Source organism: Thunnus maccoyii, chromosome 9, assembly GCF_910596095.1.
Source record: "Thunnus maccoyii chromosome 9, fThuMac1.1, whole genome shotgun sequence".
Classification (NCBI taxonomy): Eukaryota; Metazoa; Chordata; class Actinopteri; order Scombriformes; family Scombridae; genus Thunnus; species Thunnus maccoyii.
The window spans coordinates 16,857,805-16,880,183 of record NC_056541.1 but is presented as its reverse complement, the minus strand read 5'-3'; the positions used below and the strand labels follow the sequence as shown (position 1 = coordinate 16,880,183).

At 38.4% G+C, this 22,379-nt stretch overlaps 2 protein-coding genes across 3 annotated transcripts in view; both read left to right on the top strand.

Moving 5' to 3' along the window:
• Positions 1-6,784, top strand: part of frmd3 (FERM domain containing 3) — a 52,310-nt gene extending 45,526 nt beyond the window's left edge. For both annotated transcript variants that reach the window (XM_042420074.1, XM_042420073.1), the window contains exons 14-15: positions 4,243-4,480; positions 5,165-6,784. In XM_042420074.1, coding sequence (XP_042276008.1) covers positions 4,243-4,480; positions 5,165-5,645 — 719 coding nt within the window. In that variant the 3' untranslated portion in view covers positions 5,646-6,784. The remainder of the gene's footprint in view (positions 1-4,242; positions 4,481-5,164) is intronic.
• Positions 6,785-11,134: 4,350 nt separating this feature from the next.
• LOC121903820 lies at positions 11,135-20,481 on the top strand. Its single transcript, XM_042421212.1, has 15 exons — positions 11,135-11,237; positions 11,405-13,076; positions 13,259-13,421; positions 13,789-13,940; positions 14,598-14,641; positions 14,881-15,028; positions 15,572-15,732; positions 16,211-16,365; positions 16,874-16,957; positions 17,295-17,361; positions 17,586-17,708; positions 17,888-18,015; positions 18,228-18,344; positions 18,725-18,832; positions 20,188-20,481. Exons 2-15 carry the CDS (start codon positions 11,570-11,572, stop codon positions 20,282-20,284), a joined length of 3,054 nt encoding a protein of 1,017 aa, XP_042277146.1. The 5' UTR covers positions 11,135-11,237; positions 11,405-11,569; the 3' UTR covers positions 20,285-20,481.
• Positions 20,482-22,379: the final 1,898 nt, after the last annotated feature.

Sequence of the window (22,379 nt, the reverse complement as noted above, 5' to 3'; positions counted from 1 at the left end):
TTTGATCTTTTGATGAAACTCTAATAAGGTATTGTATTATCTTATGATTGTGTCAGTAATTAATCATTACAACATGCTTGCAGTTTTTATTTAGATATGGTGATAATTTGATTTACAGAGAACTGGTGACTGCACAAGTTTATAATCTGTTTAAGGGAACATTGAGTCTGCAGGGTGGTCCTTCACAAACTGGACTCATTTTCAAGTACCTGTGTTGGCAGGCTTCCACCCTGCTGAAGTGTCCTAGAGCCTGACACTCAGATGTTGCTCTGTACATCTGATCCTGCTCTCTGTCACTTGAGACTGCAGAGGGAAGGCCAATAAAAGAGATTGTTGGATCATTAGTAAGATCTGGTGTGCGTAAGAGGAGAAAGTCTGCAGTGAAATGCACTGCACTTTGTAGCATTGTTGCATTATTGATACCATGCAAAACAAGCACTCTTAACAAGGAATACAGTACGTCATTTAACACGGCTGAAAACTTTTGTATGAAAAGCTAAAAATTTAATATTTCACAGACATTTAAAACTTTTCTTGAGTGTCAGGAGTCATGTGTGTTGCTTCAGTTAGAAGAGTAGAGAAATTAATCCAACTGACAGTGAAAAGAGCTGAACAGACAGTAGAGTAAATGAGGGGTCTATTTGCTCTTATAGGTATATATACTGTACATTGGACGTGTTTGAGTGACGACGATGAGGTTTCATGGCAAAGATAAATAGCTCTGTCAACACGTTCATAACAGGGGAAAACCCTACTCTCCATGTCTCCGTGTGTGTGTGAGTGGTGACCACACAGGAATCTAGCGCCTTGTACTGTGAATCACCACATCTAAGGACAGGCTTGTTATTGAGCTAACTGGACAGAAATCAGACAGTATTTTAACTCTGGGGGGGGGGGCAACACTCAGGATGTCCTTCATCTGATGAGAAAACATAAAATAAAACATTTTCTACACATGAGGTCGGGTTTATTTTCTCAAGATATGAGATGAACTTGGCTGCCCACATAGGAAACAGTAAGCAGACATCACTGTTACTTACTGTGTGTGGTGATGGTCATCAGTTTGTGGTACTTGCGAACAGTCAAATAGAGTAATACTTTAATTTAGCTGTAAATGTTTTTCCTCCTTGATGCACAACTTTCCCATAAAGCAGGAATAAAGCATAGTGAGTTAAAAATGAGAAGGGGGGAAGGAGATTCTGAATGATTATAAGAGTCTCTAATGACTGACATGAGATGCATACGGGTGTTTTTCAAAAAGGAACCAGGCATTACATGTCATGACATTAGTAGCCAATGGAATTTGTTAGAGTTTTAGCTTTTTTCTTGGTTTGATTATTTGCAGAAACAGACAGAAGCCTCTTAACTTGGCATTACATTTGCAAATTAAAGTCAGTAAAGGAAACACAAGAATTCCGTTCATCGTGGATCAGTTGTACAACACTATGATCTACAGTACATCATCAACATTATTTGCATCATATGTGCCATTTTTGACTCTTATTCATACTATTACACCCCAGGTCTGCTGCAACAGTCTTTATTCACAAAATATGTTCAGACTTTTCATCACTCTATTTCCAGATTGTTGTTTTCCTCTTGTTTTTATCTTATTTGTTATTCTTATTTGTCTTTGAGTATTTTTTTATATATCTGTTATATTGCTCTATTATCTTATTTTAACACATTTGCAGGTCTGCAGCAAAAAACAGTATTTATTTACCAATACTATTCAAATGTTGCCTTTTATCATCACTCTGCTTCCAGATTCTTCCTCTTGTTTTACTCTCTTTTTCTCCTGCTTTCCTGTTTTCGAGTTTAACGCGCCCCTCGCTTTTTCTTTCTCCGAGTTCACTCACTCGTCGCCTTTTTGCTGACTCTGTTTCCATGGTAGCTGTCACCACTTGCTCCTCAGGTTTTTCACTCCCTCCCTCTCTGTCCGTCTTTAATTTCTCCCAACTTGTATTTGAAACAGTTGGCATGGTAACTGATTAGTCACTTTGGCCTCGGGTTTCTGTGGCAGATTTTTTTTTGTGTGCAAGCCTTTTGATAAATGGAACAAAAGAGCATTGTGACATTTGTGGAAATCAAACAGCCACCTTACCAGTATGCAGTAATGTCTTCAGTATTTCATTTATGTTTCTCAGCCATGTATGGTGAGATATTAAATGCTAATGTATCTGAATTTGAAAATGTACTGCACTGTCAAAACTGTCAAATTTGTTGGAAATGTATGATTGGCCTTAACTGTGGTTGTAATTGTCCATTTTGTCAGAAAGAGTATGACTCTTTGGTTCATGCGCTGCAAGACAATAGTAACAGATCTAGTATTACACACTGAAACATATTTGTTGAATACTGATCATTTCCATACTGTAACTTACATACTGAGGAAATAACCTCTGAAGTAAACTTTTTGGAGGAAAACCAACAAAATGTTTTTCAAGGACTAAGAAAACCGGGTTTCATTTTAAGCTTGTCAGTCATGCACTTATGTTATGTGTGTGTGTGTGTTTGTGTGTTTGAAAGAGAGAGAGAGTGTGTGTGTGTGTGTGTGTGTGTGTGTGTGTGTGTGTGTGTGTGTGTGTGTGTGCGATCAAGAGATAGCGTCTGGATTAGAGAAGTGTTGACTAGTTGAGTCATACGTCACTGGACATTTACCCCCCAGCTCCTATTTAATCCATAGCAGGAAGACAGCTGGGCTTATTTTTAACACACTCACACACACACACACATACACACACACACACACACACACACACACACACACACTCTCTCTTTCTCTCAAACACACACACACACAGACACACACAGGCATACGTATTCAGATTCATCATGTGCACTGAGCCGTAGGTGATATTTGAGAAACTCATCATTAAGTTAACACCTCGAAGTGAAGAGCATCCACACACACACACACACACGCGGTTCTGCTGTCAGGCTGAATCACATCAGCAGGAATGACACTGCAGTACTGTTTTATTTTAATTTCGCTATAAATTGAAATCATTATACATAAACACAATAACAGTTAATACAGCATCATGAAGCTGGTGAGCCTGAACTGTATTACTCACACTGTTGCAGAGGGAGAACTTATGTAAACGTCCCCTGGCAGCATCCGTAGACTAAATGCAATGACTTGTAAAGCTGCAACATCACTTGGAAGAAAGCAGACAAGAACACTTGAATAAACATTTTTCTGTCAACTAATATTGTAATGTAGGTTTAAAATGAGGTTAGGTATTTATTGAACAATGTTAGATTATTGATTTTTCATTTTACATGCAAACAGTGTCTGATATCTGTGAGTGCTCTATCCTTAAGAAGTATCGGTTCGCCATCATGTGGCTAATGTGGTCAACTGCAGTGTAAAACAACCACAGCAAAGTGTTCTAATTACATACAATACACACATTTTAACCGTGTTTTGAGTATGTAACACATTCACACAGAAAAATTACAATTACAGTTAAAATATATTGACAAAATGCCAGCATGCATACTAAAATCATTTGATCTTTTAATATTGTGACACAGTTTCTCACAATTCTTCACACAGGAGAAATGATGGAGTCATTCATAGCTGGAATAAATCAAGTGACTGTTGTCGGCTGATTGTGTGACGACTCTGACAACAGCTCAGAAAAATAAAATAACAAACTCATGTAAAAAATATCCTTCTATCCTACTTCTTAAATTTATTATTAATTTTCAGTGATCAGTGGTATAAATAATCTTGTTAAAACCATCTTGTAAAACAAAAATGGGATAGTACAGTAATTGTAAACTGCCAAAATAGTGAACTGTAAACATTAAGTCATGATCTATATAGTAAACTATAATATTAGCATATAGTGTAGTAAAAAAAACAGGGAGAGTATATCATTGAAAGGTACATAACAGACAAAATCGCCCCTTTAGAAAACACGTCATCCCCTTCTGTCCAGGAAGACATGACCCTCACTTTGCTAACATGAAATTATGAATATGAGTCAGTAAAACCAATCTGTGTTAAAAAAAAAAACAAAAAAACTGAATTCACTGTTGAAAAAATAACACCTACAGTAAGCTCTTCAGTCTAAATCTTACGATGATGCTGTTTTCATCCTTATTTTGCCTCCTCATAAGAAAGTAAGACATTAATTAATAGGATTCAGTCTTTAAATCTGTTATGTGATGCAGTGTCAAATGTTACATGTGTGTCTCACTCGTTCGATCTCGTCTCGTATCTCTCACAAGGTGTTGTGTCTGTGAAGGACTCGGTCCCCTTGTCTCCTCTCAAACCTTCAGCCGCTCCCGCAGACACAGAGCAACAAAGTACTGACGTAGGAAACCCCGCTCTGGGCAATGACCTGCAGCCTCCCCGTGTTTCCATGGAAACCTCAAATCTCCGACCTCAAACGCCCAAAGCTGAAGATGAAATGGAGGAAGATGACGAGGCCAGCGGCGCACTCACCATCTCTGAACTTGTCTACAGGTTTAAAGAATTTGATATATTTATCAGATTTTATACTTTTACTCAAGTATTGTTTACAAATGCAGAACTTTTACTTGTAGTGAAGAAGTTTTACATTGTTGTGATGCTATTTTTACTAAAGTTAATCCATCACTGCAACCCAGATGAGGTAAAAAGTGGGCATCACAAATCATTGCCTTAAAATGTTACAAATTGATGATTAACAGTGTTGTGAGTATTTAAAAGGTAAATCTAAATCCAAATACAACAATGCACAAAACTGTGCTGCTTTCTACAAAACACACCTGCTGGTACAATGTATCTGGCATGTCTCCTGTCTGGCAGCCTCTCCAAACACCTGTTTGTATCTTTTTGGTGCAAACCTCAGAACTGTTCTACTTCCCAGCATCTCACTTAGGCCCCCAGAAGCTGCCTTGCCATTTTTTTTGATGAGGACAAGTCTGTAGCAACATGTATTTGTGTAATTATCCTGTGAGAGTTGTAATCTTTTTTGCACTTCTGGCCATTACCTGCTCAGTGAACAGGTGTTTTGCTTTTTCTTTTGCTATTATTACAGGAAAACAGCTGCTTTGACATCAGCCTTTGAGAATCTTCTCTCGTCTTTCTCCTTTTTTATCCCCTCTATTTATACTATAATAATATGTTTTCTCAAAATGTATTTGAATGTGTCCCTCTCCTTTTCAGCCCCTGTGCTAGCATGCTGCCCACCCCAGTGGACGACAGCCAGGGAGGCGTCGACTTACTGTTCTCCTCCCCGGTCCAGAGCCCCGCCAGGCTGCTGAGGGAGCTCCACGCCGACCCCGACATCCAGGCCCAGCTGGAGGCCGAAAGGGAGCGTGACCGGGCCTACGAGCGCACCAGGCTGGCCGCTAGAAGTCACATGGGTGGAGTCCTGACCAGCAGCCTACGCCTGCTGTCGTCCAATGAGAGAGTCAACGCCTGCGTGCTAAGTGTGGCCCGCTTTGTTGCCGTGGTAATGGGCGTCCTGTTTGTCACTGTGCCCACATTGCTGCTATTGCTGGAGTCAGACATCGATGTGTCATTCCTCCACGAGATCCGCCAGACGCCGGAGTTTGAGCAGTTTCACTACGAGTATTACTGCCCTCTCCGCCGTTGGATCCTGTGTAAGATCAGCATGGCCATGGAGAACCTCTGGTCAGACTGAAGAGGAGAGGACGAGAGGGAAAAGATGGAAAAATAGGGAGCGAGGAGTCACTGCGGGGAAAAAAAAGATGCCCAAAAGTCTGTCTTAACATGTAATTTAATCTTATAGTCAGTCTTAAATGTGTCTCTTGAGACAAAAGAGCAAATCTGCCAATCAGATGAAATAATTTCACTTGCTTCACTTGATGATGAGCAGGTGCAAAGCATCACTAATGAGGTAAAGGATGGAGGCCACAGCTGGAAAGGGCTTAAAAAGATGTAGAAAGATATTTTATTAAAAAGGGGCCTCAGATGGATACATGGGTAATGGATTCCCAGAACGAGGACGCCTCTTTGTACAACATTATTTCTGGCTGAATTACACTGAAGCAAGTAAAACTGTTTCACCTCTTTAGCAGCAAAATCTACCATCTCGAAGAAAGGAGAGAGCTCTTAATCATAGGATCCAATCACTTGTTAAGACGGACACTTTTGGCAGTGATAAACTGAAAAGAAAGAGGACAAGAAATACTGTAAGTGTTGGTGGAAGAACTCATGGAAGGGAGAGATTCATAAAAAGGAAAAATGAGGGAGTTCATGGACAGAAAAGAGTCAAAAAAAAAAAGTTTTGAAGAAGGTTTCGTTTTACTAGAAATTTGGTCTGTTCACTCCTGATGCTGATAGCTGATGCAATGACTCTTTGGTAAATATCACAAACCATTCTGATTGGTTCTCTTCTTCAGAATGGAGCGCCTGATTGGTCACAGAGCCTGTCAGTCATGACGGAGTGAGCGGAAACAGCAAGAGAGATGATTGATTTGTCACTGAACGCAACAATAGCCACAGGCAGAGGTACATTATATATATTTAACAAACAAAAAGAGAAATATTGATAATTACTACCAATCTTAAATAAGTTGTTTTTAAAGTTTTGTACATTTTTATGTGATCCAGATCTTTCAGGAATTTTTCAGTCAGAGGATCTACTTTGAGCTTATTTTGAAATTAAGAGTTTACAAAAGATTACCAAAAAAAAAGCAAATTTATTGAAGTTTATCGGGGTGATGGGTGTTGAGAAATTTAAGCTATTTTTTGAGACTACTGTCAACGTTTGTTGACGTGGTAGCATCCTGGGTTTTTCCTACAGAGGCTATAGCACAAATCTTTTACACAGACCACAGATATCAACTGTTTCAGATTATGTGATGTCATTTTGGAAACAGGAGGGCGGCATGAGAGGATTATCAGTCTGTTTTTGATGATAAAACATTCTTGTGTTTTGTTGAACTACTAAATGTCTTCTGAGATAAATGTTGGGTCACTAATTAAGGCTACAAGTGCATCTTTTGGTATGTTTTAAGAGAGTTTGAACAGAAAACGTATAAAGAATTGATGGGTTACTAATAGAAAAAGTTACCGTATGGAATAATATCGTCATGTTAGGATTCTTAAACCAGGATTTGGGACCTGAGAAGGTCACATGTTAGTTGGTGGGTTGATGGTTGGTTTTGGGGGAGCTGTGTTACAATAGAGTTGAATGTTTCAGTGGAAATTGAAGTGATAGAGTGGTATACTGGTACATGACACATGTAGAGTCAAGTGATGCGTTTCATTGTCTAAATCTCTCATACAGATCGTAAAGAGTTTGAGGTTGATCTGATTAAACGAACATGTAGGAGTTGCAGTTTCAGTTATTTAACTTAAAGAGGCGTTTAAACTAAATTAGAAATGATTTGTAGCCATTTCTAAGACTGTATTAAAACATCGAGTCGAGCATCTTGTCTTTATCGTTTAAATGACTGCAACTGTGTGCATCCGTAAACAGCAAACATGATGGTATTTTCTCATTTTACTATATCAGTGACCAACAGTACAAGCAGTTATAGGCTGTGTTCATGGACATTCACTGCTGATATGGCTGGGCTTCCCAAAAGTGTTTTAATACACAGGTAGATATTGCAGGTTGTCTGTCCTGGAAGAGGGATCCCTCCTCTGTTGCTCTTCCTGAAGTTACTTCCATTTTTTCCCTCATTAAAGGTTTTTGTTTTAGGAAGTTTTTTCCTTATTCAAATCGGGGATCTGAAGATAGAGGATGTTGTCTTGGTGTACAGATTGTAAAGCTCGCTGAGGCAAATTTGTGATTTGTGATATTGGGCTATACAAATAAAATTGACATGACTAGGTTAAGATTTTAACTGTTAGTTTATTGTTCAGTTGTATGGTCGTTGTCATAAAATTGAGCGAACACAGAATCACTTTTGGGAACGTACAGCCGTCATTAGATGGTTGTTCAGCACACAGATAGTGCCTGCCAGCCAGAGTATAAGGAGAGAAATACACAGAGAGAAATGACTTCAGATCAAATGAAAAAAAAAAAAAAAGTTGTTCAAAATGTAGTTTGATTTGGATCAACTTCTCAGGAAAGGGCATTAGCAGCTTATGTTCAAAATAATATCAAAGCTTACGTTCAAAATATGTCTCTCAAATATGAAAAGGAAAAAAAAAACTGCATCTAATCACTGCATACACCGTATATTTTATCCATAAAGTTCATACATGTCTTTCTATTATGAATATCCAAACACTGTATGTATTTATACCAAGTGTGTAGCCAGATATAAACATGGCCGCAGACTGTTTGTGTTGCCTCATTCCACTCCTCTACATATGAATCCATGTCATTGAAATAAAATTATTACTTCAACCAGATTTACTGCTGAGAGCAAATAATCGCAGTTTGGCCGTCATATACTGGAGACTAAACTCTTTTTTTAAAGCTCTTATACAGTAATCACTCTCCATACTTAATTTTCACTAACCGCTCTTTGTACAGTAGGCTGGCTGCTACAGAGGCCTCTGCAACGCATATAATCATCAAAAGCCCTTTCATTATATTCAATCAGATGTTGCTGCCTCATATTATTATATTATCATCAGCTGTGTTGTCATGTAACTCTGTAGACTTTATGCATTAACAAGCTTTATGCATATAGAAAATATGCAGTTAACAACAGGAACATGCTTATTTGGGACAAAGCATTTATTTTCCTACTACAGTACATGCACTGAGTTTCGATGCTGAAACCAAGCGAAGGGCCAAACCACTATGACGACGACGTTTTGCATTTAACATCACAGACTCTGAGATGAAAACAGCTTCACTGTAGTTCATGGGTGAATCTGATCTGTATGCACTGCTAAATGATCACCATCATCCTGTGACATTTTTGAACAAATATAAGGGGATATCATCTGACATGAACTATCATCCTGTCTTCACGTTTAGCTGTTGCTCCTCCAGTATGCACATGCACCAAAATGCTCGAGCGATTCACTGTAGAGTTTAAGTAAAAAAAACAAAGGCTCTGTATAGGCTTCATGTACAAAGCTGTACAGACATAGTTCGTCCCTGGCTTTCGGCCTTTATTTGTGTGCTTCATCCTCCTCTAACTAACATGGGGAATCTCTCACTTGGCTCCTTTTGCTGACCTCTTAATGCAAACCGCATGCCCTCATCTGTAAATACTGTTTATAGTTGTGGCAAAAAAAAAACAAAAAAAAACTATCTTGGTAAAGATTTCCTTTCTTTCTTCCCTCTGTGTGTCTTGTCTGTGTAAAGCGATCTAGGTATAGGCTTGGCTGTCTTGACCATCTTATGAATGCATGTTCTCTGTGTTTTTACCAAGAAGAGGAAAGAAAAAAAGATTAGAGTTCGAGACATTGAAGGCTATTCTCTCTGTGAGGTTTTGTGACCACATTTAAAAACCAAAGCACATGATATTCTGTGCTTTGGGTCTAATTTGAATCATGACCAATTTGATTTGACCTGATTAAACACATGTGGTTAGCCCATTGAAAATTCTGTTTAGCACAGTTGATCCAAAAACAAGTTAAATTATGTCTCAGAGGAAAACGGAACGCTTTTTGATCGCAGCTTGGAAAAGATAATTTTACTACAAAGAGAAATTCTCAAATATTTGACTAATTAGCTTCATCGTGCTTTTGCTGTGTGTGAATCATTAAAATAAAGCCAGATGCTAAATGCTAGCGCTAACACCTGACCTCATTGCTAACGGAGCATGCTAACATGTTAGCTACTGTATATCATAGGCGGGGTTGGGGGTTCATTCACTTTCAGTGCAAACAAATCAAAAACTGCTAATTAAATCTGAATTATTAACTGAATCAGTTGAATTCAGAGACATTAACAGTTTAACAGTTTGTAATTAGCTGGTTAAAAAAACACTAGAGTGAATGGAAATAAGCTCAACTCATTGCAAACAACTAAAGGCCTTTTCTGTTAATAGATCAACAGATCTAACAGATCTTTGGCCCCATGACACTGTAGCATTATATTAGTTTGTAGCTCATTAATTAGTTTAGCAGCCTTTATGAGTTTAAAAGGGAATTAACCCCTTTGAGATTTAGCTCTTGTTTTGAGCTACTGGACTTGAGTTATTGTGTTTTACAAACAGCATATACAGTCGGACCGAGAGTACAATTTTTGTTGCCTGTACATACATAAAACTGTGATTCTGAAAAAATCACACACCAGTTGATGTCACATCTGAGGTAAAACTTAATAAAACTTCAGACGTTTCTGACATGAGTCAAGTATTTACAAACCTTAAATGTAATTACCTGCCTTTAATTATCAGTAAAAATTTAACGTAACAAATATCCTTTGCAGACAACCAACACCTGGAATTGAATACTGATTAAAAACACAAATACTGCTTTTACTTAATTTATTTAAGATTTTAAATATTTGAACTCAGGTCTACTGTATGCAAAACTATTGGACATCACATGGTACAAGAGGAAAATGTTTAATATATTATTTCAGTGTTGTGTGGGCATGTACAGTAGCAGATTCTCTTGCACGGTCACTTTGTTGTTTTGATTGTTAGTCAAACTGATTGTTCTGTTGTTTTCTTGGTTAGTCAAACTGTTTTGTTGTCATTCAGTCTCTTTTAATAAGCAACTCTGGGAGATTAAATTTAAAAAGAATCCGAAAAAAAGAACAACGAAAAAGAAAATAATTAATGATCCCCTCCCTTCTGGGACAACCAAGCCTTATAAACTTTGTGAAGTGAAAATTTTGAATGTTTGTATGTTATTTAAAAATAAAATATGGATTGTTTTATATGTTAATACTGCCACAATAAAGCTCCCTAATGAATATATATATTGAAATATGGTGAATATTGTGTGGATTATTTTTACATGACATTATATAACTGTTTTTATACAAGTTACTGTAAAGATTTAAGGGAAGTTAAATCCAAAAATCCCATTTCCTAAATAATCATTACCAGTTCCCAACATTTACTCAAAGCTTGTCTCCATCATGTGATGTGAAAGTAATACTGCACTTTGTGTTGGCGTCTCTATGGTGATGTTTGTGTGAGCGACACGGTAACAAAGATTTCCGGGATACGGAGAGTGTTCAAAACTTGTGTGGACTACAGTAGAGAGAGTCTATTTTCTACTAAATGAGAGAATATGTGCAGTTTTAGTCGGAAACAAATTCATCTAAACACCTCAAGTAGACTTTTCCATACCTACTAAATAGGACTGCACAGAAATAAATGGAAGAGATGAAATCTGCATGGTAAGAGTGACTTGTGATTTTCTAAGCTGCATCAAACTATAGATGTTGTTTCATGGGACTCAGACAAAATCTAAACCATAAGATACAGTATGATTGTGTTATGTAAAAGTATTTTTTGTTTTGTGCATCAAAGATAAATAGTTGTTCTGCATCTTCTGTTTTAACAGGACAACACATTTTCTATCACAACAATTTATCTCAGAGCAACAGAAAGATGCACAAAGTCTTACTGAAGTGGTGAGGAGAAAGAAAACAGTTAGTGTGGCTAACAACAGCATAACGCTTCATTATTTCTGAAAGGAAACCTAAGCCGGCCAGATAACACAAACACAATGGATGATTTTGAAAAACATCAACCACAGATGACTGTTCAAGTAGCAAATCCAACTGTGGAGACACATCCAATTGCCGAAGCAAAAAGTGCTGTGTCAGAGCTCCTGGAGGACTCTGGGAATTGTAGGCAGAGCATCAACCTTCATGTTCTCAGCGACTCTCTGTTCAGTGAGCAGCAGAAGCTGAGGCACGTGTTGGACTGGGCTCACAGTTTCCTCAGCAGTGGATCAGAGGTTCACCACGAATTTTGCAGAGCTGACAGTTTGATTTTGGCCAATGAAAATCAGAGGGAAACAGAGAGAGGATCACCAGTATATAAGCATTCATCTGCAGCTAAATACCGTCATCGAGTCACCTGTACTGCAGGTAGTAATGAGGTGTTTGAAGGAAGGCAGAGGATGGAGAAAGTTTGGCAACTTGAACCATCACATTACAAAAAAAGTGAACTGAATAATCACCTCTGTAGATATAAACTTCCTTTTCCAGATGATCCCTGCATCCCGATCTCCTTCACCCCAGGGAGAGATGAGGTAACTTGGCTTGAGAAGAGAGAAACTACTGAAACTAAGAAAAATATGGAGCTGTACGATGCCACCCATAAACAAACGCCTAGCCAAGACAACAACTGCAGAACAAGCAGTCTATCCATATCTAATCAAAGGCAGAGAAACACAAATCTAACGCTTGCATCATCGGATGGTGCAACATGTTTGATTGAAAGATCCACATCTTCCTTGAGCAAGGGCATTCACAGAAGCAAAGATCAAAGAGATATGATTTATAAAACAGCTGAGGCTCAGTCAGAAAAAGAAGTATCAGGAGATCAGATGGAGCTGAAGAGAGCAAACATTGAGAAGAAGTTGGGACCAAAGGTTAGGGAGGGTCAGATGAATAATAAACAAAAGTCAAGCTCAGGTTTTAGGATGGATGCAAAAGATAACAAAAGCCACAGTGAGTCTGAGCAGACACCCAAACAAATGGAAAAGACCGCTAACCCCAATTTTAGCTGTCATTTGAAAATGCCGGCTAATCTGAGTACCTATGAGCAGTATCAGCTTTGTATGGATCACTTCAGAATGAGAGAAAGCCAACAAGAGACACCTCGCTTTGAATTTGATTCTTTCGACACAAGCGCAGAGATAAAAAAGCACCTCAGTAAAGTAAGCAGCAGAGGTGTTACAGCTGTAGACCTCACAAAAACATCTTCAGCTATTATTAATGAAAACCAGGACAGAACCACATACAATAGAAATGGGTCAACACTTGCCGAACAAGGACATTTGAAAACAACTGTGAAGGAAACACCAGCAGCCATTTGTGCTGAGAGCAAAGAGAAGACTGTCATTAGCGCCACACATTTGGACCTTGATAGTAACAAACATGGTGATTTTATAAAGAGAGCTGCAAATTCAAATGATAAGCATATTAAAACACAAACAGAGCACTTGTGGACTGCACCCGGTGATAATGTTTCTCGTGCGGAGGAGAGTGTTGCCGCTAACTCAGGTATGAAATATCTTTTTGAAGGCAAAGTATAAAGTTAAATGTTGCAGCAGTGCAGAGAAATGTGTCAAACACAGAATATTGTGGAGGGAAAGGTTTTAGTTTAGTTAGTTTAATGAGTGAAATGTGTCGTGTATCACAAGGATGATGATTTGTGTGTGTTCATGTGATCTGTCCGTGGTCAGTTTTGCTGCCAAAGAAGGTCGGACACCATCCTGGCGTAGATTGTCCTCAGATGGGTGTCAAAGGTCAGAAGAAGAGAAATGGAGGTCGAGGTCCCTCCTGGAGGCTCTGTGGAAAGTCAAGCGTGTCCTTGTCCTCTCTAACAAATGGAGGCATATTTCCAAGGTAACAGAAAAAACAAACACATGAACATGATTTATTGATTTTTACAACAACAAACTAGTGATATTTTTCCGGATTCAGTGAATTAAAATTCTCATTCTCCTCATCTACGCTCACTCATTCAACGATGCTCAGCTTTTTGTTTTTGAGTAGTGCTCAGACTTGAATATCAATAATTTGAAAAAAAAAGTTATTATGGTTACTAGTGCTAGTACAAAGAACTTTAATCTACCTTGCTTTCAAAATATTTAAAAATGAACATCAGATTATTTCTCCAAAGGCATGATTTATAATTTCTGATGAAATGTTTCTATGATGTTCTGTATTGTACCAGTGTGTCAAACTGAATCTCATCCTCTGTCTCCTGCAGATCTCAGTCAGCAGGAATAATCAAACTCACAAAGAAACTAAATGCACAAATACACACAAAGAGACACACATCAGAGTTCAGACTGAAACACACATCAACCTCTAGAGATGGAGAAACACCTGACGACCCCAGACCAACATCTCAAGCCGCAGGTGAGCATCAAACACCAAAATTATATTAACTGAATATCACCGACAAACAAACGTAATTCCTTTAAAATATATGAAAAAATAAATGACCAAAGTCATCACTAAGGCATATGACTGGCTAAATTTTAATGAGGATTCACTTGTGGTGCCACATAACAGAGATCTACTTCTGTTCCTTTGGGAAATTTGTTTGTTTGAAATTGATTACACACTTTATCAAGCATCAATCCAGCAGCAAGTCATAAGATAAAATGGATTTTCATTAGAGTTTGTGTTCATGAACTTGTTCTAATCATGTTGTAGGTACAAAAACAGTCACATTGAGAGGACACAGCTCCTATATGGGGACAAAGATCTGGTCCTCACAAGGTTAAATAATTATCTTAAGTTTAAGACTTTTCAGTTAATTTCTGAACTAAACTAGAATTAGACACAGAGCTGGCATTCAGCATGTAAGGATTTATACATGTAAAGTCACAAGTTTTAAAATGTGTGTTGTGTAATGAGAAGATGTGGGCGAGAGGCTATTAAACTAAACTGATTATGTGATAAGTAAAGTCTCACTAAAGACTTTTGTTACATTCAATTATCTTCAGTCTTTTGGTTTTTAAAAAGCTCCTGAGAAGAACTTTTAACATGAGTCTTTGTTTGCTATTACAGGTGCAACAGAGCACATTGATGTGGACACTGACTACAAATACAGTGTAAGAAATCTGTATTTCTGCATCAAAATGCATTTTAGAGCATAAAAACCTTCAAATGCCACTAACTGTATTTCATTTTGAAAGACACAGTTTCTGCAGGACAAAACATGTCATTAATATTGATGTTTTCACAGTTTTGGATGTAATTCAAGTACTTTTGCTGTCTATCAATATCTCATTTTTGTGGGTTGGTAACATGTTGGTACATGTGTTTGTGTTGTGGTCGTTACACCTGTCAGCCAGCAGGTGTCCCTGAGTGCGACCGCTGGCTGTGTCTGCCTGATGAGGTGTGGCTGTCCATCCTGTCTGTGCTGCCTCACAGTGATCTGTGCAGAGTGCTGCAGGTCTGCCGGCGCCTGAACACGGTGGCTGCTGACCACTCACTCTGTACGTCTTTTTACTGCACCGGGCTTTCAAATCTCACTTTCAGAAAGGGACATGTTTAGTTTATAGTTGGTGTTTAGGTTGAGTAAATGTTCATTTGAAGCCTTTTACTATTTGGTTGTTAAGCTTTAAACTTTGGAGTTCATGACCTGAGTAGGAGGGATGTCCTAAATATTTCCAAGTTTTAAAGTGCGTGTGTGTGTGTGTGTGTGTGTGTGTGTGTGTGTGTGCGTGTGTGCGTGTGTGTGTGTGTGTGTGTGTCACAGCCACATGGTGTGTTCTCATGATGTAAGTACTTCCAGTGCAGTGGTGTACTGTACCACTCCCTGGACAAACATACAGTAAGATAACTCAGAGCTGCACCATCACATGCTCTCATAGCGGTAAACACACACACACACACACACGCACACACACAAACACACGCAAACACACACACACGCACACGCACTGTAGGTCACAGCCAAGGCACTGAAACACCAAAACAGGTACATGCACTGACTACAACATTTATGTTTTGCTCCCTCTTTTCGTCTCTTCTTGAAGGGGAAAAACTGAGGATTGAAAACTCCACCTTGTCAGACCGGTGGTTGTTGTGTGTGGGCCGACGTCGTCCTCGCAGTCTGTGTCTGTACAGCTGCAGCGGCCTGTCTGCCACCTCCAGTGGGCTGGAGATGTTTTTCTCTCTGTGTAGAAACTCTCTGGAGGTAAAACAGCCAAGCAGAACACAGCAAGTCAAGTCAACAGATTACTTTTAAGATCTTTTTATCATGGATTTTTTTAAATGATCACTGAGAACGGGATGTTATTGTTTGGTATGAAGGAGATCAGACGGCAGCTAAAAAAAAACCTGTATAGGATTTGGCCCTGATGCATTTTCTTTTGACACTGTACATTTATTGATCCCACATCCTGAATCCATCCACCTGGTGTCAGAGTCAACAAAGTCTATATAAGTACAGTACATATAAAGTTACTGCAACACACTCAGGTTCCTCAGCTACAGCCGAATAATATTATGTTGAAAATTATGTTAGTAGTAGTAAGCACATTACATTCTGTGCATCCAATTTTTTAGAAAAGTAAATTTCAGTTACAGTTTGACTGTTATGCATCAATACACTTTATAGACTTTCTGGCTGAGTAAACTGTCTTTATATCTGTCTTTTCATTTGTCAACGACAGGAACTCAAGGTCATCAGTTGTTGTGTTCCTGGTCTCCACGGTGACCTGATGCTGCCTCTGATTGGTCAGTTGTGTGATCATGTGACCAGTGTGGACATGAGCTGGAGTGGAGCGACAGACACGGGACTGAAAGCTCTGAGTGACGGCCGTGCAGGGTCAGTTTCACGCACACGTAAACACACACACACACGCAGAAAGTGTACAAGCGTCACCATGAAAAGTTGTCATTGAACTGTGAATATTGACTGAACATATTGAAGAGAGAATTTAATTTGTTGACAGTTTGCCCATGTTGTCATAAACATGTATCCTAAAGAAAGATGATGCAGAGGTTTACTCAGTATTTATGGTAACTTTACATGATTCAGTTTTATCCATAAATCAGTGTCTTTAAAAACTCAAAAGCTGCACCAGACATCAAAAAACTGTCCATCACAAGCAGGTTTAAATTTTAACCTAGCAGGTTAAAATTTAAACCTGCTTATGGTGCATTTGAGAATTGTTATAAGGTTTTGCTGAGACACATACAGTCTGTGTTACATTCTCCCCCCACAACCCTACACAGGATAAGCGGAATAGAAAATGGATAAATGATGGACGTATGGATGACTAAACTGTATGAATGGCTTTACAGTTTTCATCTTCATTTATTCTTCTTCAAAGGTTGAGACTGAAAGCTGTTGTCTTGAACGGCTGTCATGTCAGCGATGACCCACTAATGAAACTTGTAATGAGACATAAAGAAAGGTCAGTTTGCTGTTGTGTGTGTGTGTGTGTGTTAGTGGGTGAGCTTGAACTGTGTGCGCATGTCGGACCACATCACTCAAAACATGCGCACAGATGTGTGGCTGTGTGTGTGCTCCTGTCCCCTAAAAGAAGTGACTGACTCAGCCAATTAACCCTCTACTGCAACATCAGTTTTGGTTGTCAGGTGTGTATCATCTGGCTAAAAAATATGTCTTTAATCTGATTTCCGTCTGTTCTAAATGTGTCTTTACTGCCATTTTAGTGGATGATCCGTCCAGATATAACCAGGATGTGCTCAGATGTCTGTTTGATTCATGTTGTTGTGCTTCCGCATTAGTCTGTGCAGGTTGGAGGTGTTTGGCTGTCAGTTCCTTACTCTATCCTGTCTACAGACAATATATGAGGTATTTTGAAAAGTAATAATAACATAATTGATCTTATTTTAAAGTGTAAAAAAAATTGCATATTGTGCTGTTGTTTAGCACAACACACCATGTCTAAAATATGTCTCAAACATGCTTAAGCACTTGAAAAAATGACTCTTTCTACTTTTGCATCATGTCTTCATATGTTTGTGTGAACCAATACATTTTTCCCTGCATGTACAGTTTCGGTGTCTGTGTTTTAGATGTGTCCTGGCCTCCAGCATCTTAACATCGGCCAGGTGCCAAAAGTCAACACACACAGTCTCACAGTGATGGCATCACAACTCAAATGTCTAATTTCCCTAAATCTCACTGGACTACAGGCAGTGAGTTTGAGATTTAACTCAGAATTTAAGAAATGTTAAATGCATCTTCAAAAACATAAAAAGATTAAAGATAAAAAGATTTTATCTCAGATTTTTACAGTAAGGAGCCTTACCTTTAGATTGACCTCTGAATTTTTAAGTCATAAACTCTCTGTTTTGTGTTTTTTTCACTGTTACAGGTCACTAATGTCAAAGTGGAAACTTTGCTCCAGAGCTGTATCAACCTTCAGAGTCTGACCCTCAGTTCCTGTTCTGGAGTAACTGACGTGACACTGCACAGCATCAGCAAATACACACCTTGTATCAGGTTCAGACACACACGCACACACACACACCCTGACCTTAACCTAGTGTCGTCTAAAATAAATATAAACTTTCTGCTGAAAGCAAAAGAAATGTTTGTGTGGTTTGTACCAGTACGTGAATAATGCAATCTTGAACGCTTACAGCTATAGTGTGTGTGTGTGTGTGTGTGTGTGTGTGTGTGTGTGTGTGTGTGTGTGTGTGTGTGTTCATCAGATCCCTGGATGTGAGTGGCTGTAAGGCAGTAACAGATGCAGGCATTCAGTCTCTGGCTCTGGGATGTAGAAGACTTCAGCAACTGGACGTCAGCTCCACTGACACAGGAAACAGAGGGTAGGAGACATGTCACACAACAAACGTAGCTGTTTATGTCTTCGTGTTTGTCAGAATGTGTGTGTGTGTGTGTGTGTGTGTGTGTGTGTGTGTGTGTGTGTGTGTGTGTGTGTGTGTGTGTGCAGGAGTCAATGCTATGAATATGAGAGGTGATATGATACAATTCGATACAATACAAATGATACTATAGAGCATGAGCACCAGTGTTTCCTGTCTACTGCAGTAAGTGATGTGACCTTTGACCTCTTAAGCTGTGCGCATGTTTGTAGTGTTTCTGCGTCTCCAGATCTCAGCAATTAAACTGTTGAGTAAAATGTTATATGGATGTACAGGTACAATGATGTTCAGACATTATGTGAGCGTGTTTATGTGTGATACAGGGTAACTCTGTTGGCTAATTATTGCGGCGGACACCTCCATACAGTCAAACTCAGTTTCTGCCACATCAGCTCAGAGAACATACTGAAGCTCTGCAGACGCTGCAAGAGGTAAACACACACACACATACACACACACACACACAAATACATTTTAATCTATCCAGAAAACACAGACTATCAGTGTTTGTCTTCAATAATGTCACAGAAGAGAGTCAACAGTCTCTGAAAACACTGAGACATTTTAAAGTGTTTATGAAGGTTCAGCTTAAGGTGTACTTTCAGCTCTGTGACGCGCTTTACTGCATCATTGTTTACTCTCCACACAGTTTAAGTTCAACAGAAACACAACTGAAAGAATGAAAACCCATGGACATAACATTAACATGTAGGTTCGCAATATTATCCATGACAGTCCTGTGTTTCTGTGTCATTAAAATTTAGGATATTTAAGGCAAAAATTCAAATGTGAATACAGAATGGCAAAAATTACTTTAAACACAGTAATGCAGAGGAGCACTTCAGCTGATATTATTACAGATAGCCAAAACATACTGTATACACAGGGCTGTATGAATATACAGGAAGGTGATATATTAAAGGAAAAAAAAGCTGATGTGGGTGGTCTCTTCCAAGATCATGATGCCTTCATTCACTGTGCACTTCAGAGGTCACTAAGTGGTTTTAAAGTGATTAAAGGATTATATGTTATGGCTCTTGTAGATCTCTGGAGGTTCAGGGTGTCCCAACACCTTACTGAGACACATGATGTTGTTTTTTTTTCCTTCAATCTGTCGTACATGTTGAGAACAGTAACTGACACAAAACTATGTAGGGCTTTTATCTAGTATTTATTATTATTTATCTATTTTATTACACCCAGGTACAGCTCTTGGTTTGTGACTTTATAGCCAAACAATAGGTACTCACGGCGCCTCATCACAGACTAAATACATTATTTATATGAGCTGTGAGAAGGTCAACAAGAGTGGTACCCTTCATAATTGTTTAATTTAAGCAGCTTTTTGAAGTCTCTCCAGTGTTTCATAATGAAAAAGTTCAGATTCGAGGAAAGCCTTAAAAATAAACTTGTTAATCACCTCACAGCCCTGGAAACTACTGACTCAAAGGATGTTGAAATCAATTACCAAACATGTAACAAGAAGGTTCACCTCATCATCACTGTGATGATAAAACTAAAATATGTCAGCTCCGAATACAACGACCAACTGTGTTGTGATTCCTTGAAAAACAGAAACAGGTCAGCTGCTAGTGGTGTAACTATGGGAACGATGTGTCAGGACGAAAAACAGAGCTGAACTTTATCCAAAATGTAGCACTCAACATCAAAACCAAATATGTGAAAACTTTATTGTGGTGGCTTTATTGGGTGGCTGTTTGCTGTTAGTGCACAATGTTAATGACAAATAGTTATTGTTTCCATGTTTCCTTCTTTCTGTCTTTAGGCTGAAGGTGCTCCATCTATATGGATGTGCCCAACTCCCCACTGAGCAAGAGATCAGAGACGTTAACACTACTGTTCAAGTGTACCCTCTGCCCTGACTCACACACACACACACTCACACACACACACTCACACACACACATAGACATCTGCACGCAGCTGGATAGACAAACACAACATATTGAAGATAAATATTTAGAGGATTAACAGTAAATACTCATCTTATAAGTACTGGATTCATACATGTCTATCAACATCTTAAAAACAAACTAAAAAAGAAAATGGTTAAATTTCTACTTTCATCATATTTATTCTTTTCATTTATACATTTATTCCTGTGATATTAACAGTCTACATGAGGATTATAACTTATGTTCAGGTATGAATAAAATATTTTTCTATACATGTTTGTCTGTGTTTCCATACATGGCCCTTTGATCATTGGGTGAACCCACCGACTATGGAAAATATAAACTCAATGGCAAACAAAGAGAAAAAGTATGAAAACTGTTTTTGATATTGAAGATTAACTTTTCAACCTGATTAAGGGGAAACAGAAGGTTATTTAATCTACTTGATCTGCAGATACTGGCCACACTTTTATCTTTGCTCTTTTTGGCTTGCCTGGAGGGTTTCTTCCATTTCTGATACATGGCTTCAACAACATTTGCAACACCATCTTAGTGGGGTTGTAAAAAAAAAAGTATCCATTTTGGGAGTGTCCACGTGTGATTATCAAAAAAGGAAAGAGATGGAGAAGGAGGGAGGATATAAAAGTGAGTTAGCAGGAGGGTTGAAACCATCCTGGAGCTGCCGTCTTTTCTCTTTCAGTAATGGGATTTTTTTCGGATATGGAGGGAAATGTAGTGATAAATTTTCTATTTGACATTGATGTGCAGTCAAACTCCAATAGGCTGCAGCAGTTGTAGCACTTCTGTTGTTCTTTATCTGTAACTTTATTGACTCAATCAGTTGTTTACTGAAGGATTGCCCTATTTTTGAAGCCACATAATTAAAAACATTAGAAGCATGGCATCAACAAGGGGCATGAGTGAGGAAGAACAAAGCCACCTGAGATCACTTTTTCACACCTACGATGTGGATAATTCGGGGCGAATTGAAAAAAATGAGTTCATTACCATTTGTCAGGAGCTCCGTGTCGAGACCCAAGAAGCAGACAGCATTTTCAGCCGCCTAGACATCGACAAAGACGGCACAGTGACCTTAGAGGAGTTCATCAGTGGCTTCAAAGAACGACACCAAGAGGAAGAAGATGACAGTGAACCAGGGGACGAAAATTCCTCAAGAAGTGAGAGGAAGTTTCCAAACAATGAGGAAAAGGTCATTTCCAGGTCAGATATCTGAGTCATATGTTCTTTTTTAAAACATCTGTTTGAGTATATTGTATGGTACATTACACTGTGCACAATAAAACCTTTATATGCGATGTGAAACTTTTTATTGTTTTGGCCTGCAGGGTGGGAATTTCTTTTATGGTAGACTGGAAATTGTGGAGATTTTGGACTTGAGACGTAAAATGAAATAAGATACAAAAGGAAAACTTCCAATAAATAACAGAGTGTAGTGAAAAAAGCTTTACTTGGATCTGACAATAACTGCAGTCTTGTGGACAATAATATAGTGGCGGGACATCTCAGAATTTGGACCTTGATGTCCAACCAAGCTCAGAGGAAATCTTTGGTCACTATATGTTTGACTGTAAAAAAAAAAAAAAAAAAACTGTGAATTTTACTTTAAAGTGGGTGAAACTGACAAAAACAAAACAAAAATGGTTTTCTACCTTTAATGGAAAGTCTTTACTCAGACATTATGCAAAATAATTGACTGAAATCAGTAGATTAACCTAATTGTCACAGTGAACAAAAGCCTCACTGAGTTTCCCTTTTTAATGAAAACAGACATAATGTTCTAATAACAATAACAACTGTCATGGAAATGGTATGAAAATGATTGGTTTTCATAGAAGTTCACCACAATGATATTATTTTGAGTTGCATTACTTTTGGCTGGACTTCAAACTGGCAAAAGATGGTAATGTCCACAGGTTCACTGTGTGGCAATTAGTTAATGGTCATTTGATTAACTGATGAATGTAAACTTAAAAGGAAACTGTCTTAAGGTGACATCTGTACTGTTATCTAATATATATCAGTGGATATTGTAATTACATGA

Excerpts from the sequence above, each read along its gene's own strand:
- LOC121903820 (XM_042421212.1), top strand. The coding sequence starts at position 11,570 with ATGGATGATTTTGAAAAACATCAACCACAGATGACTGTTCAAGTAGCA. Across the intron at positions 17,362-17,585 it reads GTCTACAGACAATATATGAG|ATGTGTCCTGGCCTCCAGCA; the intron begins GTATTTTGAAAA and ends TCTGTGTTTTAG. Across the intron at positions 18,345-18,724 it reads ACTGACACAGGAAACAGAGG|GGTAACTCTGTTGGCTAATT; the intron begins GTAGGAGACATG and ends TGTGTGATACAG.